General features: G+C 47.4%; 1 protein-coding gene and 1 long non-coding RNA gene across 4 annotated transcripts in view; one reads left to right on the top strand and one right to left on the bottom strand.

The window, feature by feature from the left end:
* LOC135388952 (aquaporin-7-like) overlaps nucleotides 1-16,812 on the top strand; it is a 54,221-nt gene extending 37,409 nt beyond the window's left edge. Inside the window, exons 2-8 of one of the 3 annotated variants that reach the window (XM_064618842.1) lie at nucleotides 760-886; nucleotides 1,008-1,145; nucleotides 6,789-6,907; nucleotides 9,600-9,817; nucleotides 10,429-10,574; nucleotides 11,314-11,449; nucleotides 15,253-15,342. In XM_064618842.1, the coding sequence (XP_064474912.1) occupies nucleotides 760-886; nucleotides 1,008-1,145; nucleotides 6,789-6,907; nucleotides 9,600-9,817; nucleotides 10,429-10,574; nucleotides 11,314-11,444 (879 nt within the window). In that variant the 3' untranslated portion in view covers nucleotides 11,445-11,449; nucleotides 15,253-15,342. Of the gene's footprint in view, nucleotides 1-759; nucleotides 887-1,007; nucleotides 1,146-6,788; nucleotides 6,908-9,599; nucleotides 9,818-10,428; nucleotides 10,624-11,313; nucleotides 11,450-15,252 lie in introns of all 3 variants that reach the window. The other 2 variants (XM_064618843.1, XM_064618844.1) reach the window with 2 other exon arrangements.
* On the bottom strand, nucleotides 535-1,542 carry LOC135388955 (uncharacterized). The gene is made up of 2 exons (XR_010421549.1): nucleotides 1,413-1,542; nucleotides 535-1,195 (listed from the first exon to the last, which is right to left on the bottom strand). It is a non-coding gene; the product is annotated as an uncharacterized LOC135388955 (long non-coding RNA).
* Nucleotides 16,813-27,703: the final 10,891 nt, after the last annotated feature.

Below are 27,703 nucleotides of genomic sequence, written 5' to 3'. Positions count from 1 at the left end.
GCACTTCACTTGAAGTACTTGGAAAATCTCAGCATTCGACTTTCCTGCTTTTTCTTAGTTTAGCCAACATTTTCCCATTTCTCCAACCAAAAATGTTGCGTTGAACGTAAAGGGACTTTGCAAGCAGACAGGATGACGTAGACAGCATATCCCTGAGCTTGGGCCCAAGGCAAGGGGTCAAGACAAACGAAACGTGCAACGCAGTTTTCTTGTTCTTCTTGTATTTAACCCATAAACTCAGGGATATGCATCTACGTCAGATAGATCTCTCTCTGTTTGTAAACAAATGACGTCATCGTGTTCGACAGCGCCACCTTTTTGGTAGACTTGAACTACGCTCAAAGTTAGGGGCGAAAAAGGTCGCGTCCAAAAGCCACGGTGTTGAGGGGATTACGATGGACCCTGAAAGGGACGCTAACAAGTGCCCATTCGTGGAATCCAGCCCTTCCCTTCCGACTTGTTTCGGTTTCAGTCTGCCTACCAACGTCATGATGACGTTTCTCGGATGGAGGTCTATACACTAGTCTAGTTGAAAAAAAAAAAGCGAGAAAAGTTTATTTCCTTGAGGAGTGGTTTTATAATCCTTGGGGGCATCGATACAGCGGTAAATTTCTGCTTGGCTACCATAGATGCGTGAATTTAACGCTTAAAATATTTGTTTATTAAATTATGGTTCTCGTTGATTGAGTCTTCCAATGTGAGTGAATTTATGTGTTTGTGCTGCTTACTGTGGTTGATGACAACATTGTGTTCTTGCAGTTGTTTGGCACCGGCGTTTTGGCGGCATTGAAATTCGACAAGACTGGAAACATTGGCTACGCAGTCGGCTTCTGGGGTTGGGGGTTGGCACTAGCACTCGCTGTACTGGTCGCAGGTGGGGCTTCAGGTAAGCCTTTCTTTCACTTGTTCCTTTGAGATAGCTTTACGTTCTCTCAGAACCGTGTCCGTTTGCTTCATTTTGTCCAGGAAAATCAAAATATTATTCGTGTCTTCCTTATTTGCTGCAGGAGCCCACTTGAACCCTTCCATTACGATTGCCATGGCGACCATCGGAAAATGTCAGTGGAAAAAAGTGGTGCATTACATGGTGGCTCAGTACTTGGGCGCTTTCTTAGGGGCGGCGGTGCTCTTCTGCACGTACAAAAGTAAGATACTTTTTTCATGCACTCCTTCTTTCCCCCTCGTCTGTGTAGTCCTTGCAGAAGGTTGAGTCGTGCGCGGAAGGTAAAGAGAAGAACGATTTGATTTGATTTCATTATCAGGAAAAGTAAAAGGCAGATTTCGGCTGACCAGCAACTCCACATCCACCAGTTGCATCGGTGAAAAACTCTTGGAGCGATGGTGGTGGTGGAGGTGGAGGTGGAGGTGGTCATGATTCCGACGAAGATGTGTTGTTATTATGATGAGCTCACCATAGTGTTGCGTCGACGCTTGCCGATGAACTCCAGTGGCCTCTCTCGCGCCCATCGCTTGTGTGGATGGACGACGCCACGATGAAGATGATGATTGGTCGGTGGCAGTGATGATGATGCTGCTGCTACTGCTCACACGGCCTCCACGTTTAAGAATGAACTGTCCTCAGTTCAGAAGGCACTTTACGAAAACTTCCGTAGGGCACGGAAATCTTCCGTTCGAGGGGCAACTTGTCTTGCGGTCTTGAATTGCTCGAATTGCTTGAATTGCTGGTGCTTGTCCCATCTCTGAATACGTCACAACTGCTTTTATTAGCTTTAGATTATATTAACTTGCTTTGCATCACCGAAACCGATGGTTTTGTGTTTTCCGCCCTTGTGCAATTCCTCGTCTCGACGGACCTCTCTGACAGATTGTGACGCTCTTTATTTTTGTGCATTGAGATTTCGCTTTTGGTGCCAAGCTAGGTGGTGATGTTCTCATTTATTCTGTTTCTATTCCGTTGCAAAGCGTCGAGTTTTGTGTAATTTCCCTTTCTTTTCTTAATAACGTGTCCTGGAGTAGCCAGTCCCGAGTGGCTCGAGACTAACATCTCAATTTTTTCTTTTAAAAATCAATCAATCAATCATAGCGATTTCACCGAGACCTTCCCGTTAACACCTATCGCTGTAAAAAGAGGACGGGAAGATTTCGCAGCAGCCACAAACTATCACACGTATAGGGTCAGTAAAAACCAACGCACAACCAACACAACCTTCTATTTCCTTTCTAAAAAGAAATATCAATAAAAAAAAGAGCGTGTCGATAAGCGTGAAAAATACATCCTATCTTCACCTCCACGATCCGGTCTTTAATCGTATCTTTTTTGCAACAAAAAAAAAAATAAATAAATAAAATAAAGCGCGATGCCCACGTGTCGACCGAGTCCCTTCTAAACAATAAAATACCGGGTTGTCAGACATTGACCGGAGGAAATATTACACGCTCAGGCGGTTGTTAAAAATACGGCCGGTTTCGAAACAGCCGTGGCGAAACGGAGAAAAACGAACCTATAATTGACCTACTCCTGCATAAACGGCGTAGCGGGGAATTCATCCGCCCGTTCCACTGACGGTGTATGCACTCCAACACTTCGCGGTGGGGAGCGTGGACGGTGACACACATTTTTTGCTTGTTTTTGTCTGGTCGTTTCGACCACGTTGAAACGCTGGACCGTGTACCTTTGACGTCATAAACGTGATACGAACCTTGAATCACGCGAAGATTCAATAGCATCGAATTTAGGACTATTTTTCTTCGTACCATGTTGCGTAGCACAAAAACAACTGCAGTCATGCACAGAAGGAATGGGTGCGAATACAGGGGGGGAGGGGGGGGTTAATATGCGTCCTGAACAGGACATCAGAGGAAAGTGTCCCGACATCCATCTGGAAAGTCCGCAGGAGGAAAGAAAGTATTCTGGTTTGTCGTAGCTATAAATGCATGGTGGAAGAGCAAGACCACTATTAATATGCCTATGCTGCTGGCTAGACTGGCAGGCAAGAAGAGAGAAATAAAAATTGTTTGCTGCCTATTTTCCTGCCTTGTTTTTACAGCGCACTATAGTCCGCATCAATTATTTTATAATTGTTTTCTTCGACAAGACCTACGTCTTTTTTTTAAAATCAAATTAAGTAGTACTGGATAATTCTTAACTAGTTTCGTCGTCATTCCTTGTGCCTAGTCAGGTCAATGACATTTGTCTACGGTGACATAGAGGCACAAGAGGTCTCATGTATTACATTGCAAATCCTGGTCGTCGGCCATACCCATTGCCCATAATAGATTCAGACGCAAAGAGAGAGAGAGAGAGAGAGAAAAAACGCATTTTCAGACGCCATTACTTCAACTCATCCACGTGGGCAACCTCCGCTTTCTTGCATTTGCAACCGTATTTCATTTTTACCTCTTTGTCTAGCCTACTTGGCCTTGGTGTCAGGGTAAATACTTGTACGACAGATGCATCACAAAAAGGGAGTATCGTGGCAGTCCATCCATCAATCTCCGCTACCTTTCATTCATTGATTCATTCATGAAGACGGTCCGCAACCATTAGCGAAGGTGAGCTCACGCGGGTATTTGCTCGGCAGACCAATCATTGAGGTCACGCCGCGGGGGATGCCTTCCTTCCTCATCTGGTCCACGTCACTGGAAATGATCTCGTTCAACACCGCGCTTACTAATCCCATTGCGCAATAAGGATGCCATGAAATGTCACGATTTGAAGAAAAAAAAGAAAGAAAGAAAAGAAAGCATGCCTATGTGCAAAGAGTGTGCTAGCAGACACCGGTCTCCTCTCTACCCTATGATGTACCTGTGTGCTGTGTGTGTGTTTTTGTGTGTTGTGTTTTCGCCTAGCGTTCTGTTGATGTCTCACTGACTCCACTGACTATCGACCCCTATTTAGCGTCGTTCATCACCTCATCATCAGGACACATCTCATCCTATGCTCATTGTGCCTTGAGGTTGTGGGCCGCACCTCATGTGGCGAATTTCCCCATTCGTCATCATTAATTTATCTGTTGTTGCTGTGCTAGCAGACCGCTGAAAACTCACCGGGAAGTTATCGTACATGCCGGAACTGATAGCAGCGTGCGTTCCTCAAGATCTTATCTGTTGATTGGATGTCATAGATACGTCGGAAGCCATGTTAGCTCAGTCCTCAGGCCCACACTACCAACCTTCCCGAACCGCAGTCTCCGGGTGTCTTAATCAGCTGGACTCTCGTCCCCCCCACCCCCCTCTCTCTATCTCTATCTCTCTCTCTCAAAATTGCTTGAGCCCTAGCCAAATCCAGCCCACCAACGCTCTGTCTGATGGGGTTTATATTACATAGACCCTGCCTAGATTGTCTAGACTGCCTGATCACTATGCCTAGACTCGTGGCACCAGCTCCCGTGGCATAGTGGTTAGGATGTTCGCTTTCCACGCCGAGACTGGGAGGTGACACGGGTTCAAATTCTGTCATCGGCTGTGTTGTCTGACGTTTTCCCTGGGTTTTCCGAAAACTTTCCAGACGAATGTCGGCACAGTTTCCCCTGAAGTCGGCTCAGGACGCATACTAACCCCCGCTGTCCCCCACTCCTTCCTGCTGTCCTCTCTCCACCTGTCCACGTCTGTACGCAGCTCATAGCCACAGTTGCTTCGCGGCGCTAACACGGAATTTAAAAAAAATAGACTTGTGTTCGAGGGAGAGGGAAGTGAGAGGGAGAAGACGGGAAGGCAAAGTCTTCATTTATTAGTAGCATGGTCTTAATAGCAATAGCCTTTGAGGGTCGACGACCTTCAAAAAATTATTTCGAGTCGTGCCCGTCGGTGCTACTATACAGTCAGGGAACTACGTACATGCTAGCCTGCAAATTCTTATCGTGACGCTACATCGTTACGGTAGCTTACTCTATTCCACGCCCGTCGTTCATTTTTTCGTTTGGGTGCACGATGTGTAACAAGAGGAGTTTTTAGTTCATCGGAGGGTGTTCGCGTGATGACAGTACCGGAAACACGATGATGTGAAAAAGCTTGACAGATGCGCCTCATTTTTAATGCCCTCCCTAAAACAGAGATAAAACATGATAACAACTGTTCGGAACCGGGGTAATTGTTACGCACTAAGGCTACGTAGGTGCGCACTACGTTATTGGTACGTACTATCGTAATAGCGCTCGAGACAAGAAGAACGGAGACCACAAACGTGGATGATGCTACGCTATACCATGTGAACAACTCCGAGCTCAAGACCGTACGTATAGACACTTGGAGTGCAGACACTCAGATACGAAGAGTCACACCGAGTCACAGAGTACAGCAGACACAAAAAATCCGAAGAGAAAGAAAACAAGGAAGAAAAATCAGAAAAAAAGAGAAAGAAATAACAGAAACGCAGGTAAAAAAGCCAAACCTTATTGTCAACGCTAATTTTACACAGGAACGAAACCAAGGCACGCAGCGCAAACTGGGCTGTGATGTGATGTGATATGAATAAAGAAAAAAAAAAGAAAAAACTGGGTTTGATGCGGGGATCGCGCACCCAAAACAGTAGGTGAACCAAAAGGGCGACACACACGATTCGCAGTAAACATAAGACATTCAGTGTATTCACAGAAGGCTCGCATTCACATAATCTAAAAAGGTAAAACAGGCTTCAGTGGCATTCACCTTAGGTCGTCTCTTTGTGCGTGGCGCTTAATTTTTTACGTTTCAAAACAAATATTCGCAACGTCTACCTCTTCATTACGCAACTGTTAAGACGACCCAAATCCTTCACCTTAATGAAGCCCAACGTGTTAACCGCCCTCTTCAACTGCCACCGAGACATCAGACGCGTCATCAGACACGACAGCACTTAACAATATATTCCCACCACGCGACTTCTGGGCGTCGCGAGATTCCGTGAATGAGCCAATTATGTCATCCTCCAACCTGGCATAAAGCTCTGAAAGGATATAACGAACAAAATAAACGCCACGAAGGTGGGAAGCATGTGCGACATCTCTGTTACGAAATTTGTATTACGGGTATATGCATGGCTTCGCAAGAAAAGGAGGCTGACCGGTAGACGCATCTTTATTGACTGTTATGGGTCAATGGAAGCTGCAAGAGAAATCGGAAGGTTGCTTTCACGGTGTCAGGCGCGACAAATCTTCGCTAGATGTGCAGGCTCCGTGTGGGGTGTAGATAATTGTAGGTGCTAGTGTGAGGCGAATTCGGATAACCACTTTGTCAAAAAAAGGGTTTGTTCCTGCGCATACATTTCTGCGTGTGGTATCAAGGACTTCGATTCGCGGCAGCGTATACGTTTGAAGACCTCTGAAGCCGCACGGTTTATCGGTTTCGCTGGCGAAACGGATTTGAGTATTTCGTAATATGGCACTGCTTTTTTCTCCTCTCCAAATTCTTCCTTCTCGTTCCTCTTTCCCGCCTGCGGCTTAAGGCACAATGGGAAAATGTTCATATTTTTCGCAGAAAGGATTGGACTTACATGAGAGCCTTCATGATATGAAACAAGACTCTGAAACAGGTCTACTATAGGACCGTGTACTTGTGCACTGACGCTGACCGCTGATTTGGTTTGTGCAGTGTCTGTTTTAACCACTCCACGTTAGGGCGGGCGAAAATGTGCTTTGTTTTCCTTTATTTTAGTGTGTGTGTGTGGTTTCATTATGGGAGTAGACGAATTCGTCACGTGATCAATTCAACCTCTCCCTTTTATTTTTTATTTTTAGCCACCATCAACATCGCTTTCTTCTCTTGCCACATGCACGCTTTACCGAGCTTCGTGTAGTATCCTATTTTGTATGCCACACTCGGTAATACTAATATTATTACTTACTTTTCAGATGCTTTCGACCACTTCGACGGCGGCTTGCGCGCAACTACGGGAGTCAACGCAACGGCTGATGTATTTGCTTCGTATCCCAGAGAGTTCGTCAGCACAGGAAACTGCTTCCTGGACCAGGTAACTACGTCGTACGCACCAATTATGCAGGCCGTAGATTGGGTCTGACATTTTCGGCTAAAAACCGGCGTCTATACCCGATACACGGTGTCATATATTCTAAAACTGCCTATTACCTTTAGACTTCACAACTCTGGAGCGTCCAGAAAGTACAAAAACACTGCAGCCAGCGCCACCTGCAAGATGTACCGGAACCCGACACATTCTCAAAAAAAGTCCCGCGGTATCTGTACAGCACTACAAGTTCCGCCCAGTTGAATCTATCGACCTTGTCGCATTACTCTCAAACCACCAGTCTCCGTGCGCTCCTTAGCCTCGTTCCCAGCGACTACACAACAGGGGTGGACTGCCAAAATCGCTCTTCCCATTGGGATGAATACTGGTGGCCGCCGTCTTTAATGAGTATGACTGACGATAACGTAACATTCCATATAACTATAGACATCCGGTAAACAATTGAATAGCGTATCGATGTTCGAAAGATCGAGGAAAAAGAAGGTTGCTTGCTTCCGCGTGCGATATGCAGAGTTGTTAACGTGAGGAGTGCTGGCCGATGCGATATCTTTTCTACACCAGTTCCCAAGCGGGAGAAAATGAAGGGGCACGAAATGAACACGAACGAACACGAACATGAACGAACACACACGGGAAAATGAAGGAACTCTGCAAACGGCAGTCCACACGCGCACAGTTCCTGTGACTGCCACGGGGTGGCAGCACCAATGGCGGCGCCCATTCCTTTGATCGCGTTTTTGTGTAAAACGTTTTCCCATTACGTGTACTACAGGTAAAGCCCAATTCACACTACCGTTTTTCTAGTCCGTGTTTTTCACGAAGGCATATATCGGACCCATTGGAATCTACGGAGCTCGATTGCCTCTCGAGTGTATTTTTGAAGCATACGGGCGAGAAATACGGTATGTGAAATGGGTCTGAGGTCGCGCACCCAGATGAGGCAAAAGCGGGCGGTAACGCGTTTGCGGAGCGGAAAATTCTTGCCGCGGTGCGGGAGGATCCGCCTCGACGCGTTCCGTTTTTCCTCCATTGCGCAACGCACAACTTTTAGCGGCACGCCGCGCATCGTCGGCCAATCAGGTGGACAATGGAGAATTGCGTCACGCACTTGTTTTCTTCCGGCCTCACACGCAGTCAGCCGCACGTTGACAGCGCCGTCAGCGTCGATATTTTGAGAAACGCGGAAACCACAGGTGATAGCCCTCAGGATTTTAAAGCTGCAGTAAGCCGATTTGTTGATGACTAGTTGCCCTTGTGTATCTTGTATGACGAATTTCCTCAGTGTACCACAGAGAACGAGAGCGCAAGTGTTATCTTGCATCACTGTTACCAAATTAATATTCTTATCTTTGTGTGTTGACCATTACAATTCATGTCACGTTCTGCTTGCTCCTTTTCTTTACTTGCGCACCTGTGGTGCCGTTCCCTCCTCCGTTATGTAGTACCCTTTGGGTCTTTAACGTATGACCAAATAAATAATAATTAAAAAAACAAATAAATAGCGGCTGCTGGGCGGAAAGCACTCTTTCTTGCTGTCCAGCGGCAGCCTGCAGGCGGCTTCCGTACATGTGTACCGCATGTGGGTACGGGCCCCGAAGAATTCCTGTGCGGTATTGACCGAACGTTATCCTCTACAATGACATTGTTGACAGATAACAGCCGTCATGTGTCTTTACATCCGATCAGTTATCTCTTCGTCTCTTGTGGTTAACAGATAATGCACTATATACTTCTAAAAAAGCACAAGGTACTGAAGTTGAGACACATGTAAGTGGTTGACAGGCGCCTTATCATTGCAGTGTTTATTTCGCAGAGCAGCAGACGATAAGCAATCTTCAATTACGTGTCGAGCCGTATGCATTCGCACTTCCCGAACATTATGCTACTTGGGTTGATTCCAATATCATTATTTGTTCTCCTGGTGCTGCAAATAATAGCAGCATGCTTACATCACGTGATAGCTGCTTCAAAAACAATCGTATAGTTTGGTGAGATAGCATGCCGTTGCAAATCGTTCGCAGTCATCTTCCGATAGGCATATTTGCAGAAACATTTAACGGACGCCAATCGCCATAGTCTAGTCATAATAATCAGCTACTTGACCTTGTAGCGATAGAAAAGTGTATGCGGCAGGCCTTCTGTGTAATTTATGATAATTTCATAAAAACAACCAACATTGCATTGTCGTCACCATGAGAGTCCTGCTGAAGCCAGATGTGCAACATAACGAGAATATTAACTTTGAAAAGCTGAAACTATAGGCGATTCAGTTATAAACGAGACAATTCGTCTGTACGTCCTTAATCTCTTTCACGAATCAGTTTCTCTGCGGGCAGAAGGTTTCTTCTTGGATGGATTTACCCGTGCGCAGCATTGCGTAAAAATAAGGAAAGCCGACTCTAATTTCAGTAGAAATCGCTCTTCACTATTACTCAGGGCGTTACCGAAAGGAAAAGTACATAAAGGCACGACGTTTCTGCGAAATGGCGTGACGGAATCACATGCACGTGTTCTTGGTCGACTGCGACGTAGCTACCTGATGATAGAAACCACTTTGTTCCTTATCAGCTGTTGTCGCATGGCCTGCACAAGTTAAGCAGTATTTTAGGCCGCAATAACATCGTATTACCATATCACATAACCAAAGGAATGATTGTACTTCTGTTGTCCATTTCAGGTTGTGGGTACGGGTCTTTTCGTGATGTGCATCGTAGCCATCACTGACAGCAGCAACATGGCGGTGCCTCAAGGTCTCCAGCCTCTGTTGATCGGCATCTCTCTGGCAACGACTGCTCTGTGCTTTGGCTACAACTGCGGGGCTCCTCTCAACCCAGCCAGAGATTTGGGACCACGTATTTTCACCGCTATGGCCGGATGGGGAACGGAAGTCTTTAGGTATGCTCACCAGATATGTGGGTATACCCAATGCCTCTTATGTTCTAGATAAGTGGCAAATCAGCTCCCAAGATGCTCCGAAATTTACGATTTCAGCAAGGTCTAATCTTGCAAATTATGTTTAAGGAGACAATACATTCAAGTCCACGACCACCAAATGTTACCCGCTGAGAAGTCGGGCTAGTTGTTGCTTGCGGCCCTAGACGCTGAACGGGAACCATTGCGACGCAATGAGCGTTTAGCTTCTTCTAGTACCTGGGCTCACTTGCACGAACGTTGCGGAAATTCCTCAGTGCTATCCTCAGTAGCCTTAGAAGTGCTCAATGCACGAGCAGAGTTGATGACTACAGCGCGGACAACACAGGAAGAAGACAAGACTGAGGGCAATACTAAGGAACCTCCTCAATGTTTGTGCAAGCAGGCTCATCTCCCGTAGCACGCGTCTTACAACACAAACACATGCCTTATCTCATCCCTGCACTCAAGAAGTGTGCACTCTGGCATGTGCCCAATAGTGTTCGTGCACTCCACCAACTTTCCCAAGACCCAAGGAAGGGATGCAGCCACTTCACGTATATACATGCGGCGTACTTACCATGTACTCTTCGTAGCTTCCGAGACTACAACTGGTTCTGGGTGCCGGTCGTGGCTCCCCACATTGGAGCCGTCGTCGGAACGTGGCTCTACAAGCTCCTGGTTGGTCTGCACTGGCCCCAAGACTCGTACGACATGGATCAGGGGAGGAGGGACAAGGATGGTGGGTATACCCTCGAACGCAGGAACTGAACACATCCGGACACAGTCAGGTGAGACTGGTGACACCTAGTAGCTGACTGCATGCCCGTGCCGTTGCCAGTGCACAGCGCTAGCCTTTGCCGTGTCGACCAGTCCGCTTGCTTCTCCACACAGTGTGTATACAGCAAGACGAAAGAGCGTTTTCAGTCACTTACTAGAGGCAGATGTTCTAGGGTTGAGTAGGTTGCGTGTTTTGTACAGGTTTAGTACGGGTTTAGTAAAAAGGGCATTCAAGGCATATGCTTTAGTAAGAGGATAGGAGAGTTGATTGGCGTTATCAGTGCGACGTAAAGCATATTTGTCCTAACTATGACTTACAACACGGCATCGAGAAATGAATCGCAGTACAGACTGTTCTAGTCACGGCACTTTCATATTTTTTGTAGCCGTAGGGCTCTAACATGTGTTTCTAAAACATGGCGCTGTCGTCCCAAACACAGAGTTTTTCTTTTCTAATAGACTGAAAAAACTCTTCGTCCTGCACCTCCTTTTTGTTACGTTGTAGTAGTATCTGCTGTTTCCCTTCCCTTTGTTCACTCCACTAAAAACTCATAAAGGCATGAGACACTAGTGGTGTTTGACTGTCCTACCTCCACTAGGCAGTATTCCGAAAAGAACGTCCTCGCCGAAGAACAATTTTCCAGAGATTGACCTTACGGTGCGGTTCTGACGGGGAATTGATGTGTGTGATTTTCTGTCAGAATACACTCCAGTCAGTGGTCACGATGGCGTGCCACAGGAACAAGACTTGGAACGTTCCTCATCTTCGCACGAAAAGCGTCCTCTGTCTGGTTCTGGGGGGAGTGGGAATGGCACCAGTAGGCGTTCGTGAGCACGGTACGTAGGGGTGTGACGTCTTGCACGTGTGGCTCCTCTTTTCTCGTACACTGCACTTTGGTGGGGAGTCTGCTCTTCGGTTCCAAGCTAAAGAACGCATTTTCCTAGACAAGTCTGGACGTACTTTGCAATGTCTAACATTGGTTGGCAATGGGCTTTCAAGCATCGACAAGGCAACTCAGAAGCAGCTGTTAGGGTACAGTGCGGTATCAGAACATGTAGAGGTTCACAACGTGTCCGGTAGATCGTATCAGATCGTGTCACATGTAGCCGTGGGAATTCATCGTCGTCCCACTGGGTTCTGAGTGCGACAGACCAATGTCAATCTAGACCATGAAAACAGTAATACAGTTTGGTGCGACGACACATTTATTCCAACTCACTTTGAACTGTCTCGCTTCATGCCTCGAGTCCCAAGCCCGGAATGGCGACTTCCAAGCGTACACATGCGCCACGTATCTGAAGAGGGTGAGGATACCACTGTAACAACAGACGTTGGTCCATATCCTTGCGCCAGAAAACTCCAAACTCCAGACCTTGGTCCCCGCAGAGGGCTTCTAGGAGTTAATACTCCAGACCTCGATAAACAGCGCGATTATATTTACTGATCCCACTCCCTGGCGAGTTCTGACCCGGACAAGGAAGGCGTCAACTTGGGGACAGGGGAAAGGTGGTTAGCTACCGGTTGTCCTTCGCGAAAGATGCTAAATATGGTGTGCCGTCAGCTGAAATCCCGCCACACGCTAACAACTCTCACGCGTAAACGAGAGTACATGTTTGTACGCGAGCGCCACTATATCCTTAAGACATGTTATTTTAGACTTTTTATCTCGAGACTTCACAAGGAACTGCGAACCGAGGAGCAGAAGACCCTGCTGGTAGGCGTGGTGCTGGGGATGTCTTATGGTGCTCTTTCGTGGTGGTGTGGGGCTGTCTCGTGACTTTGTCGTCGTCGTCCACACTACGTCCTTCGTACTTCTCATGGCGACCTTGTCCGTCTCATACCTTACCGCACGTGCTTTCCTGGTATCGTAACAACTCCGGATTCCTTTATCTGTTACACTTGACAATAGGTTCTACAGAGAATATTTCGGATAGAAGGCCCAGTGGGGCCTTCCCTGATGACCACAAAAGGTATTAAGGCGGACTCACGTCTTAAGAAGTCTATGGGAAATTTTTGTTCGCAGGGTTCTCGTAACCCTCGCTAAATTTGTACACGAAACAGTTTTCTGTTTACTGCAGTTTTCCAGATCCCTGCGAATGAAAATAATGGCTTTGTCGTGTGCTATCATGTTCTGCACGTTGGCACCGATTACATTACCTCCCTAAATCGCGGGAGAAAACAATTTTGTGACCGTGCAGCCAACTCTCTCCGGAAGCGAACGTCGACTAGACCGCACGAGTCCGCCTTAATGCGCACCTCAAAGAACAACGAAGAAAGAAACATAACAGACACGATATATAAACTAAACTAACATTACGATAATTACTACTCGTATACATCACACTATGCATAACAAATGCGTACCGTATTAATAAACCCTCTTAGGTAGTCGTTAAGGTACCGGGAAACGAGGGCAAGACGAGTTATGTCTTGAGGTACTTTTTATGCGTGTATCTTCTTTGAGTTCGCTTTTATGTAATTTTTCCCGTGTTCATCGAATCACTGTGTAAATAACTTGAATGTCACTAGCACTCACCCCACCTCTCTTGTGTCGCTTTTAAATCACTTTTTGCCAACCTTCCCACCACTGCCAACTTTTCCCACTTCCGCTTTCCATTGTGAAACTAGCCTTTGCTTGAATCAAATCACACTTTAACTTTCTAACAACCTTAACACCCTTTTATACTGTTCACTTTTCCAACCTCCATCTATCGTAAATAAGGAAAAAAAATAAGCAAGCATCGTCCAAAAATTTTCGTTATTCCAGAAACTGGGTCTACTGGAAACAGAAGTCCCAATCTTGCAAAGTTGCCAGTCACACATAAAAAAAGGCAAAAATAAAAAGAGAGGAAGAGAGAATCTCAGTAGCTGTGCAACCTTTGGAACTCGCAGCTGAAATACAACGACAGCACTATCGCTACGCATTGTCGGCTGTTCTTAACATATGATATGTTAAAATTTCGAATTATCTCTTACAAATGCATTCCAACTCGAACTCTGTTCAGATGTTTAGGAATTTTTACAATCTTTTCTGAACGAGTTCGCATTTCAAGTACACAAGACAAGAACCTTCAGTGAGAACCTTCCTTGGCGGTGCCATTCTGGCAAAAAGCCAGGCGTCTTGTGCTGTCTACTCCCGCCACCTGCATCACCACACCTCACGTGATACCCAACGTCGTATCACGGCTCCTTCGCAGCGGGCTTCTTCCGTGACTCACCGCTCCGCGATATCTGGGACACACGGCGCACGCACGCTATCCCACGCACGCTATCCCACGCATATGCAGCTGCCGCAGTAAACCGAAGACTTGCAGTAATCAGGAAAGGTATCATTAAATAAAATTCTACTCCGGTTCGCTACCGGGTCGAACGCACTAAGATGTGTTCCACAACATGACTTGCCAGAAGTGCCGAATCAGAATCGTGAAAATTGACATACAGGCAGTGTAACTAAACGTGAAAATGTCGGTGGTGCTAAAAAACCAGACATGAAACTAATACGTTAACTTACAAAGATTGGATGAGAATGCGTTGACGTTTTTTTGTGTGCAAAGATGAGGACCAGTAGACATAAAGGCAATCCCATTCCAAAATGATGAAAACATAAACACCCCCAGGAATTGAGAACAAGGGCAAGGGTAACAACCCTATGTGCATGCAGTTTGATTGCTGGTGTAAATAATTGCTTCGCGCCTGTACTTGTGCACACCACAAGTGTACAGTGTACGTCTCAACGTTTTGTGCTTTTGCTGCTTAAAATGGCAGGTTGTCCAGCGCAGTAAATACGCTGTTCGTCAAATTGGCTCAGCTTCGCCTTGTGTGAGTCGTCCCACGCATAATGGATACCTATGCTGCTTTTCAGTCTACCTGTTTCTTGAGCACGAGATGCAGATTCTTGGCGTCCTTTCTTTTCAGTGATGTTTACTGAAGCTTGGTGCAACTTTTCGATATGCGGTTTTCTTAAAGGGGCGCTACAGTGACAAAAATAATTTCTCCTCGCGGAATGAACTGAAATGAACTGAAATCACAAACGACGCAACAGGTGAATTCTCTTCCTTTCGCATTGCCTCTCAAGCTAACGTCGTTCATTCCGTAAGGAGAAACGGATGCGCTTTGGTGCCCCTTTAAAAGGTTGGTGGAACACAACCGTCAAGTGTTGCATATAATTTTGTACTGTAGTCATATTGGTGTTAAAAAAAAAAGTTACATCTTTGGACACTGCGGCGCAACGCTTCTAAGTGCGGTAGCTATAGAAACGCCGTCGGTGGTAAATTTTTGGTAAACTTTGGTGGAAATTGGTAAACTTTTTGAAACGATGTTAACTTTGTGTTGAAAGTCGTTTAGTGCTTCGTAAAATCGCTTAATTTGTCTGCAGTCTTGCGGCGCAGTTGGTTACGGAATTTCACAAATTTCAAATTTTTACAAAATTTCACAAACACAATCTGGCGACCTGGTTAGCGGTAGCTCAGTCACGTGGTCCTGTAGGCCACCGATTGACCTACACGATGGTCGACCCTATATTGGTCGCTTTAAAAAGGACGAAGGAGAGGACAAATATGAAAAAAAAAAAAGCATAATATGACGTCACTAACTCCTCCCTTGTGTTACTCCTACTCTTTTCGAACCCCCTTTATTACAGGTACCAATGGAGTGCAGATGACGGGAATCAAACCTTACGATAGTAAACTACCCTACGAAGACTTCAGAAAAACGAATGGAGCACAGGGCTCCACACAATACTAGCAGGACTGTTGGGGCATTTGTTATGTGCAGGAACATTTCGGGACCCCTGCCAATCAGTATTCGGGCGTTGTTGCTACTGAAGGAATGTGTGTACATTGGACAAGATGGTCTTTCATACAGTTTTTAGTACATTTCATATATGTACATATGAAAGTAATCTTACAAGATTGACAACTTTACTGTCTATATATTCCTGTGTGGTTCGGAATATTTACACGTTAGGAAATCAGCACTATTTTGTAAATTTTTCAGATAGTATTACATTATGTATTGTGGCATAGCTCACGTGAATTATAGAAAAAAGAAGATTTTCATTAGAACGTAATTAAGCCCTACAAGTGTAACGCAACTTGCCTTTTAATATAATAATGTGAGTACTTCGAATACATATAATTGCCGCTCGACGTATCCACGATGCAAACTATTACGCGCACTAAACGATGCGCGCTTTAAAGCTGCTTTGTAAAGTTTGATTTTTGTCATCCCATAATACTCCACTACACTGCTGATTGCACCTTGTGAATTGCCAAAGAAATTTCTGTTCAATTATACGCACTGTGCACATAAACACAACGTACGTTGACTCGGAACGTTGTACACAGACACACACATTCATGTTACGTTTTTTTTTCTTTTTACACAGAAAACATACAACGAATCGTAAGCCACGTGTATGTCCCTTCGATAAAACTGTCCTTCCTTCAAAGTGAATTGCAACGTTGCAATGGAGAATTTACGTAACACGTCTTTGACCTTAGCACCATCCTCGCTGTTGAACTGTTCAATAGCTTCCGGTGTATTGTTACTGCGAGACGCTCGACATACTCTTGCAGTACCTGGTTTTAGATCTCGTGGGTACGTAAGTCGTGACGTATAAAATAAGCTGTCGAGTCTCTAGGTTCTCAACACAGTACACTCTAAAAAAAGAAAAGAAAAAACCTTCACCGCATAGCACGCTCCTAGCCAATCATCATCCCGATTGACAACGTTCTCTCCTATGATTTGATGAAAATAGGGGGCGTACGCCATTTTTTGACAATTATGAGCGGCATAATGCCACAAAAAATGCCGTACGCCTCCCGTTTTTAGCAAATCGGGGGAAAGAACTATGTCACTCGGGATGACGGTGGGCTAGGAGGGTGCTATGCAGGGAAGCTCTGTTTTTAGAGTGTATAGTCATGTCCCCGATTTCAAGTTTAGACCCTACATGTGTTTGATTCGCTAGTTTGACACTGTTCAGTAGGCATATAATAATGTCCGTACGATCTTTGCTTCTAGCTTTCACTATATCTGTGTGCACAGCACGCGTACAGCGCCTTCACTCGAATGTCATTTTTCAGTTTGATCATGACGCATTATCACAGTCCCTCATCATCATCATTGTTGGCTTCGGTTGTAATTTATCGTTTTCCCTCTTTCTTTCACTTTGTCGACAAATAAAATACATAAATCAGAACAGCTGGCTTAGTGATTATTTTATCTAAAACGAGAGTTTCGTTTTAAGTGTGACGACATCTCTGCTACGTCTACTAGCTTCTATAGCAATCAGGTTCGCGAAAAGCAACGTAGCAAAGGTGCTTTTTGGTGCCAGGTCGACAATGGATGTAACGAGACATTTTGTTGTTACCACAGTTATACACATTGTTTGAAGTCCACGAGCGTTACGAATGGCGCGTTGGACTTCGCCACATGACAAGCGCGTAATGCTGAGAAGAGACCTCAACGTGACTGTTCTACACTCTGAAAGCAGAGCTGCACCGCATAGCACGATGCGCGCCAACCATTGCCACGAATGATAGTGTTGTCGCTGGAAATTGGAAGACCGAGGGGGGCGTACGCCTTTTTGTGGCAATTTTCATATATCCAAATTGCCACAAAAAGGCGTACGCCCCTCTCTCTCCTCGAACCAGAAGCGATAAACCTATAATTCGTGGCAATGGTTGGCGCACAGCGTGCTATGCGGTGAGGTTCTGTTTTTAGAGTGCACTTGGCAGGTGACATCGAACGACTCGTCCTGCACAAGGAGAGCACTACAGCACAGAAGAAACAGGCTCGCGTACACAGTGTTGGATTATACTCTCCTGGTGGTAGCCCATGTATTTGCCAAATATTCGTAACGTACCCCTGAGGCCGACCTTCGCGTTCCTGCACAGATGTAGGTATCATGACTTGCGGTTCTGGTCTCTGTGGTGAAGTAGGAGGTGGCGCCACCACAGTCGCTGGCTTTACAGCGTGTTCTTCGGTACTCGTTAGCAGTGGCGTATCTAGAGCTACCTGCGCCCATGGCAACATGGTTAACATGATGTCCTTGGGGATGCGTTTTCGTGTGGTCCGCACTAGGTTTCACGCTACAACCTCTCTAATGGCTGGTGCTTTAGATCATTTATGAATGTGCCAGGTTGAGTGCCCGACCTGGTACATTCACACCATACCACATAATGGCGCCCCTGTTCACCTGGCGCCCATGGCACCTGTCCACACCTGCCACACCCTAGATACGCCACTGCTCGTTAGGGGTGATAAACCACTGGTTCATCATCAAGGCCGCTAGTTCATCCTTGTTTGGACGCAGTGTTGTACCGGTTACCGAAATATGGTATCGCGATACCGATACTCGTTACTTGAGTAAAAAGTATCGAAATACCGATGTTGATACTTCTTTTTTAAAGTAACGGAGTACCGCTACCGTTACTAAAAAGAAGTAAGGCGATACTTTGACCGATACTTTTATTGAAAATACGAAGATGATGCAACATGGAAATCTCGCTTACGTGAACTCCCCATTTGTATAATAGCAAAGTGGGAGAAGACAGTTTTGCAGTAAAAAGACAGCGTATATTTATTATGTAGCTCGGACACTTTGCTTGACGTTTATCAACAGCAAGTTTTCTCCGGCAGCTGACAGATGCCAATATGACAATTAGGTTAGTGTCATGCCCACATATAAGGTGGAGTCCAATGACTCAGGAAGCCTATTCGAAGTTAACAATGCCACAGCATACGTGAGTGTGACTCAGCGCGACACGGCAGCTTATAGCAAAAGAATCCAGAGTGCACTATCAAGCACTTCACCTCTGTTAGTCGACATCAACTCTTTTGTTGAGCCTTGGGGCACATCGAACCAAAGGCCAAAGCCAACATGCCAAGCCAAGCCAAGCTGCGCTTTGGCCATCGGCCAAAGCGCAGAGTTCACAACCATCACAAAGACACTCCAGTCTCACAGCCCCGCCGATCTGCATAGATATACTAAAGGTTGGGCAAAAAGAGGAAGCCTCAAGTTTGGGCCTCAAAGCACTGCCCACCTGGAAGAAAAGTACCCTGATACGAGCCACGTTTATACGGACGGCTCCCCTGCTGATGGTAGAGCATCCAGCGCTTTTATTGTAGAAGACGTCGCAAAAGGACACCCGTTTTGTCCCACACCACTTCGTCCACCACAGCAGAATTGCACGGCATCCTCTCTGCGGCACATTGGTAGCTCTCCCGCGAACAAATGGGTCATCTGTACAGACTCCAAGGCAGCGAGACTTCACCTCTACGACAAGAAACGGACACACAGTCTGTCTGCACTGGGTTCTCTCACACTGCGGAATACCAGGAAATGAGTTGGCTGACACATAACAAAATACACACCACCATACCTCTAATTAATCACAGCCATCGAATGTAATAATACTACTAACAATTGTGTGTACTGTTACCAAGTAGGCGAACTACCTATGGGGGTAGTAACAACAATAATAAGTAATGTTTGTGCGTCTATCTACACTCGCACGGCTACATGCTGCACGTATCGTAGGGTAGAACTGCAGGTAATTTCGACCGCCTGCGGATTTTTCAACGTGTGTCGGATATCTCCGACACCTGGTGCTGGTAGCTGGATAAAGATAGAGATGGTACATAAAACGGTACACTAGAAAGACTCGTTCATCTAGTAATGTAGATAAAAATAAAAGAGGAAGCATGACCCATATTTCACCTGCATACAATATATCGTGTGCAATCTATAAAAGTACTTTTGATAACACAAGAAGCAATAAACACAGGGACCAGCAGAAAACACACACAGTGACAGCTAAGCGTTTTTGCACTCCTGTCAGCATATACCACACGAGCGTCGTGAGTGATCTGCGTACCAGGTACTTCAGGAGCACGGCCACCTCTCCTCGGTCGGCCACCCTGTCTGCCTTCAGTGGGTACCCGGGCATAAAAGGCTACACGGAAACACCTGTGCTGACGCGGCTGCGAGACGCGTCGCGCTTGATGCGGCCACGCCGGTTCCCCTACTGCCGCTCCCGGCGTCTGCGTGTCGCCTGCTGATGCCTGGTTCACACTGTTGCATTTTCATGCGTTACGGATGCGGCGCGACACGGTTGTCATGACAACGAAGCACGACACTCCGAAAAGCACACGCACCGCAAGAGTTGAGCTCGACCGAAGTCCATGCGGTACGGGCTACCTGCGGAGATGCAGCTGACCAATGAGCGAACGCGCTCCGCGCAAGCGCATCACTGCTGTGCTGTCGCGTGCTTTTCCAACATGGCTGCCTCTTGTGAAAGCACGTTGGCAAAACAAGAAGCTCTAATTTCAGAGGTCGAGAAATACCCGTGGCTCTACGACCCACGCCGAGCCGAGTACAGAGATTCATTCAGAGATTCAAAGTTTCGCCGACCACAACGTTGCCCGTTCATGGCTGCCTGTGGAATGGAGACGTGGTGGAGTGGAGACGTGATTGGTCAACCACAAGCGTTTGACGTATCAAGAACGCATATGTCTGAACAGCGTGTCGTACGACAGCCGCCTCCGCACTGGATCCGCACCGTAACCGCAACGGAGAGAAGTTGTAGTGTGAACCACGCATAATACGGCGTCTCTGCGGTGACGGCACCCTTCAGTTTCTTGTAGACGCTATCCGACCTCATGCATTCCTGCAGTCCATCGACCCTTCACAGGAGTTTGTCATCGGCTGCCGCTGTACCCGCGAAGAAGAGTCCCTTCTACATCGTCTCCGACTGAACGTTGCCCTCACCCGTTCACTCCTGTTCAAAATGGGCCGTGTCCCATCTCCCACTTGCCCCTGCTGCGCCGTAGAAGACGATATCCATTATCAGCTCCTCCACTGTCGGTAGCAACCAGCCGTGCTCTGGCAACGCTCTCAGAGCTTGGGTGCCACGGACGTTTCCCTCGGAACACATTCCTCTGCCCCGTGCAGCGAGCTAGCCAGTGGAGCGTCACAAAGGTGGTGCTCCGCTTTCGGCGTGATACGGGCCTATCCTGGGTTCCCTATGAGCAGGGTCCGTGTTTTAGGGAGTAGCAAGACGGCGTGCTGTCTGGCTGACCTTTCCCTTTTTATCTTTCCTTTTCATTTTTTTCATTTTCTGCCAATAACCCCCCCTCCACCCGTCACACACACACAGAGCGCTACTTCCAAATGTATTACAGAAAAGCACTTACAAAGCACGAAAGCGCAGGACCGTACGCGCAGTCGGCTGTCCGCAGTCGGCTGTGTCTTCCGTGTAGCCCAGCCACACATCAGCCACTCAGGTGTGTGTTCTCTGCTGGTCCCTGTGTTTATTGCGTTAGTTCTTGTGGCATCATGTAGCAACTTGCCCAATCGTCCCTTCTACTTTTGATAAGCCACTTTGACAACTTTTTTTTTTTGAAGAAGAAGAAGCTCGTACTGTACGGACGTGTTCCTTTGCTGCTCTTCTTATTTCGGTTTCCAAGGCCACCTTTCTCCGAAAGTAGATATTTCTACCTGTTTTCATGGATGCAGGCGGAGGGCGCCGCCGTGTCCTTCGAGGGCGCAGCGGCAGCTGTTCCCCGCGCTTGCACTTGCCTGACAGAAGTCGGTCTCCGATGAATAGAAGCTCGCCCACCGGCCTGGAGGGCGGTGACCGTCTACCAGCCGTGGTACCCACGCCACAAACCTCCCAAACGGAGATTCTGAACGACGAGCTCGGCCACGTCACCGGTATCCTTCAAGATAAATGTTGCGTGGAAGATATGCAAGTCGCTGAAGACAAAGGTGAGCAGCCATTCCAAGTCGTCACGTACCGGAAAAGCCGACCGGGTGGCATCCCAGTCGTCTTCAGATGTGCGACAGAGTCAGATTCATTCTGGCAGGTTGACCCCAACCTCATAGCAAGAGAGATCTTGAAGGCTACTCAAGAAAAAGTGCGGCACAACCGTATCAACAAGCACGGTACTCTCATCGTCCACGTGTCCTCTGAACAGTCTGCCCGCAGCCTGGTCGCACTACGATCACTTGCTGGAGTCTCTGTTCATCCCTACATCCCAGAATCCTATTTGCGCGCTATGGGCCGCATATTTAAAGTTCCGCGCCGATACAGCGAAGAACAGCTTCTAGAATATCTGAAGCCCAGCGGAGTCCTTCGTGTAAAGAGAGAAGTGGCATATACCCGCGAGAGCGATGGTTCCGCCAACGAAATCGTCAAATCCAGTGTCCTCCTAACGTTCCAGCCCGGGCTCGCGCTCCCCCCGGAAGTCTGCATGGGATTCTCCTGCTACCCGGTGTCAGAGTACGTTGAGCCGCCAGTTCAATGCTTCAAATGTCAAAGGTACGGCCATTATGCCCGAAATTGCCGCGGACCCCTGCGGTGCAAGGTGTGTTCCGGTCCCCATGACTTCAAAGACTGTACGACAAAGCGCGAGCCCAAATGCGCAAACTGCACCGGACCTCATACTGCCACCTATCGAGCTTGTAGAGTTGCTAAGGCGGCAATGGCCAGTCATCGACGGAGAGTCTTGTGCGAACGGACAATCTCACCTCTTGTCAATAACCGGCCGCAGCCTGATTTTCTGCACCATCCTGAACCTCACTTCCCGAGCCTTTCAAGTACCAGTCAACAGCCTCAGGTTGGAAACAAGAAATTAAATAAAACATTCGCCTCCGTCGCCAGGAAGGCTCAGATGGCCACGTGTGCTTCGTCACCCCAAGCGCCCTCAAAGGAACATGAACCGATGCAATCTGTGACTGGATCTCAGCGTCAAACTTGCTGTCAGCCAGCGCTCCAAAGTCACGACAATGTCTTCGGTTCCGTCCTCACTATGCTGTTCGCAGCACTACGTGCCATCGTTCATCGGATTCCCTTAGCATCCGATCTACCGGAGGTCAGAGCAGTGCTTGCTCTCGAACCACTTGTGAGCAATGGTGCCTCGACTTTGGTACCCCGGAATGCCTAATAGGACAGCGACCTTGTCAGCGCTTCGATATCACCAAGCAACAGTCTTTCAATGGAACGCAAGGGGTCTGCAGTCGAAGTTGTCCGATTTCCGCCAGTTTGTGTGGCGACACAAATTCCCCCTCATGTGCATATCTGAATGCGGCATTACCGAAGAATTTCGTTTGTCGGAATATGTCACCTTCGTCTCCGAGCCCCTTGGAAGAAGAAGCAGAGCAGCGCTCTTCGTGCGCTCCGATATACCTGCAATACAAAACCGCGTGCGGATAACAGGGGCTGGCGAATACGTATGCTGTACCGTTCGTTTGGCTTCTCTTGACATCACGGTCGTCTCCTTATACATTCCGCCGGCAACTAATTACAATGTGGATGACTTGGGCGCACTACTGGACAGCATTCCCTCTCCGTATGTCATCTGTGGGGACTTCAACGCCCATAACATCATCTGGGGCAGTACACGCTCGGATACGAGAGGGGAGAGGCTTGCTGCCCTGTTTCAAGAACGGGATCTTAGGCTTCTCAATGATGGCTCCCCTACTTTTATACAAGGCGCACTACTTTCATCGTGCTTGGACCTAACAGCCGTGTCTGCATCGATAGCGCATCGTTTCACCTGGTACGTTGACGTAGACACGCTCGGGAGTGACCACCTGCCCATACTGCTTAACATCCGTGGCTCCCGCCGGCCCCACGCTAGTCACTGCATCAAGCGGACCAACTGGGAGAGTTACAGGACTGCTCTCGAATCCACTTTCGCCGCCAATACGCCCGACAATGAAAGTGGCTTTTCTCGGGCAATCACTGATGCAGCGAAATTAGCTACAAGCGTTATCCGCGTCCCCGTCCATTTTTCTGCGGTTGATGCCGAATATGAGAGGCTCCGTGCCATTCGTCGTCGCGCCGAGCGCAGAGCTCGTCGCACCCAACTTCCAACTCACCAAGCTGAAGCTCGACGGATCCAGAAGGCAATCCAAAGGCGTCTACGTAAGTTAGCGCGCGACCGCTGGCGGAACTTCGCTGCATCTTTGTCACCCCGTACACCGATGTCTCGTATATGGACCGTGCTCAGGGGGCTTTCTGCCCCAGTTGCTCAGCGGAACCCATTCCTATCGTTATCACTAGCTTCCGGGCGCTCAGTTCTGCAGATCGCTGAAGAGTACTGCGCACGTCTCACCACGCTCTCAGCCTCTGCGCTGTCTTCTGCACGTGATATCCCTATCGTGCTGGATTCCTCTTCAGACCCTGCCTTGGACGTACCTTTCTCGCTTGTCGAGCTTGAATCTGCCCTGAGGAATTCCCCCCAGCACACCTCGCCTGGAGCTGACCAGGTGACGTACAAAGCCCTCCGGAATCTCCCCTTATGTGGGCGTCAGCTCCTCTTGAGGCTCTTTAACAGAACCTGGCGGACAGGTGAAGTTCAACGCGGATGGAAAACTGCAATGGTTGTTCCTCTTCTGAAACCAGGCAGGTCGCCGCATAATATTGATTCCTTTCGCCCGATTGCCCTCACAAGCTGCGTTGCGAAGACAATGGAGCGCATGGTTTTCCGCCGCTTGAACTGGTACCTGGAGAGCACGCGCTTTTTTCCTGAGGTGATGGCAGGATTTCGTCAGGGACGTTCAGCAATTGACAACGTACTCGATCTCGTCGCTGAAGTCCAACAAGCAAAGGCTGAAGGCAACCTCACCGGTGCAGTTTTTCTCGACGTAGAGAAAGCTTATGACAACGTGTTGCACAGCACCATCGTCGCGACGCTACAAGAGGCGGAAATAGGAGGTTGCGCCGCCGCATGGATCCAGGAGTTTCTAGCTGACCGACGCATCTTCGTGCGCACAATGGAAGGTGACACCGCTTTCCATCCAGTCCGTCGTGGTGTCCCACAGGGAAGTGTATTGAGCCCTCTCCTCTTTAATGTTATAATGGCTTCGCTTCCCGCCCAGCTTCGTGAACATACCCGCATCACTTTGTACGCAGACGACATCTGCATATGGACCTCTGCCACCCGTCGAGACACCGTCCAACGCCGGTTACAATGCGCCTTGGATTCTATTGTAGAATACCTTGCCGACCGCGGCTTATCGGTCTCTCCTGCTAAGACCGTTGCCATGGCTTTCACCCGACGCTCATTCCAAAGGTATCCATTGTTCGTCAGTGGGACACCGCTAGACTTTGTGCCTCATTGCAAATACCTTGGCGTGACATTAGACAGAGGCATGACGTGGTCCCGGCACGTGAAAACAATAGCCACCAAGACCAGCGGTTTTGTAAATGCTCTACGTTGCATTGCTGGATCGTCGTGGGGCCCTTCATGCGCTGACCTCCGTCACGTGCACACAGCGTTGATTCTGGGCACACTGCGGTACAGCCTGCCTATTCTACACGGCCTCAGCGTATCCGGAGAGCGTGAGCTTCTCAATATTCAGGCCCGAAGCCTCCGCGTCTGTTTGGGAGTTCCTAGGACGACAGAAACCTATTCTGTCCTGGCAGAGGCACGCGAAACTCCAGCAGGCGTCCTACGAGACGTGGAAACACTCCGGATATATGCGCGGTACCTCACACAGCATCCTTACCATCATCTTCGGCTCATTGATATTGACTGTCCGGACTCCAGCATTGGTATTGCTGTTGACCGCCTGAAAGTGCACCTCCCCACCACGCCATCAGTGCTTTCCTATGCCCCGCCGATGTGGACTCTTCGCAGGCCTCCTGTATGTGATCACATTCCTGGTCTTCTGAAGAAAAACTCTGTACCTCCCGTTGTTGCTCACCAACTTACACTGGAGCACCTTAACTCAGCGTACTCTCAACGACTCCCTGTGTACACTGACGGATCAGTGTCTCAAGGCGGATCTACTGCAGCCTTTTATATGCCAAATGAAAACCTTGAAGTGGCGCACAAGCTCCCCTACGAAACATCATCTACAGAGTCCGAGCTCTTCGCCATACTGACCGCGTTGAACCACATAGCGGTATCACCGCCTGGCGCTTGGGTTGTGTTCACGGACAGTAAGGTGGCGCTAGAAGTTCTAGCAAATTATTGTTCCAGAACAATCGGCGGCCTAGACACCATGATAGTCGCAATATACAACCGACTTCTATCCTTTGGTCATAGCCTGTGTTTCCAATGGGTACCCAGTCACACCGGCCTGCACGGAAACACCCGCGCAGACGCCTTAGCACGTCGGGCACATGGGGACGGCACCTCCAATAACTGTCTCCTACCACTTTCAGCCTCATCGTGTCGGTTACAGACACAGCGACTCCGTTATAACGGCACTCGGCAGTTTCAAGAGGACGCTGTCCGACTGAACGACCATCTCCGGTCTATCGACCCGTCGATGGATTTCGTTGCCACACACCACTGCTCGCGTCAAGAAACGTCCATTCTACACCGACTACGCCTTAATGCCGCCAGGACACCTCTACTCCTCTGTAAAATGGGTCTTCTCCAGTCGCCCAAATGCCCCACTTGCGCTGTTGTAGCTGATGTGCCACACCTTCTTCTCGACTGTCACAGATTCGACACCCCTCGAGCCACGTTGAGACGACGCCTACTCGAGCTGCGGTGCACGGACTTTTCTCTGGCCACTCTGCTCGGCCCAGTACGAGATCACACACAGCGGTCTGTGACCAAAGCCGTTCTGACTTTCTTGAGAGATTCAGGTCTGATGAACAGCCTGTGAACTCAGTCGTGAAATCTCATTCTTCTTCTGTGATTCATCTCATCATTCCTTCACCGTTTGTTAGTCATCTTTTTTTTTGTCATCTTTGTCATTAATCTACCTCATCCTTCTTTGATCATCTGTTAGTTTTTCGTTATTTCCAAATTCTTTTTCTTTATTTCTTATTTCTTAATTTTCTTCCTTTAATTCTTGCTTATTCCTTCCTATTTCTTTCTTCCTTTAATTCTTATCTTTCCTTTTTATTTATTTATTATTATTTCTTATTTCTGGAATAGCAAGCCGACGTCCCGTTTGGCTGACCTTTCCCCGTTTTTTTTTTCCTCTTCGTCTAATAAATATATCCCCCCCCCCCCCACTTTGACAACAACAACTTTGGTCATGGTGGTTTGATGATGACTGGTGAGTTTCATCACCAGAGACGATACTCTTAATCTTATGAAAATGGTTTTCTAGTTTTATGCAGGGATCTATTGAGAATCTATCTATCGTGTCTAGTCTCAATCTTGTGCATAGGAAATTGATAGAAGCTGTATAGGGTTTTTAACTGGTAAACTCTATACACTTTCTATTCAGGATTTAGGAACTAGAATATATAGTCTTTCTAAACAGTCTGTATAGAGCTTATACTATAGGTACGAAGTTCCTATTTTTGGACATGTGGCACTTGTTCTTTTTTGTTTTTTGCATGCTGCACATTTGACGAACAACTAATACATATGATGTGTGCATGGATGAACATGGATATAAATGTTAAGAGCATTAATGTGACTTATCACTTCAGGCTACGCGAACATTTACTGTTTCCTTTTATTGTACATGGCACACTGCTGCTTCTACACTGTCAGAGGAAAGGTCTAAAATGTATATAATATATATATATATATATATATATATAAAGAGAGGAAAAAAGCCATTAAAAATAAGAAAAATGACGCTAGATGTGTTTGAAATTCAAACTTACAGATTAAGATGGCTTCTATGGCTGCACGTAGAAAAACAGATACTCATGGAACGATGCGACAGCACCAGAGGACACGTGTTTCGCCGTGTTTCTGGCTCGTCAGCCCTGGGTAGCTGCGCATCGTTCGGATCGTTCGGGATATATATATATATATATATATATATATTACATACATTTTAGACCTTTATATATTTTTATATAATATAATAATGCAGGGAAAAAAGCCATTAAAGAAACAAGTAGGTGACACTAGACGTGTTTGAAATTCAAAATTACATATTAAGATGGCTTCTATGGCTGCACGCAGTGAAACAGATACTCATGGAACGATGCGACAGCACCAGAGGACACGTGTTTCGCCGTGTTTGTGGCTCGTCAGCTCTGGGTAGCTGCGCATCGTTCGGAATTGGCAAACCAGGGGTCACTCAGCAAGCGATCAACACCTGGGAGGGTGACTGAGCACTCCTCAATGCCACAGTGCAAGCCAGTGAATTATAA

The sequence above is a fragment of the Ornithodoros turicata genome, chromosome 3 (genome assembly GCF_037126465.1).
Source record: "Ornithodoros turicata isolate Travis chromosome 3, ASM3712646v1, whole genome shotgun sequence".
In the NCBI taxonomy this organism is placed as follows: Eukaryota; Metazoa; Arthropoda; class Arachnida; order Ixodida; family Argasidae; genus Ornithodoros; species Ornithodoros turicata.
This window is presented reverse-complemented; position numbering and strand designations above follow the sequence as displayed.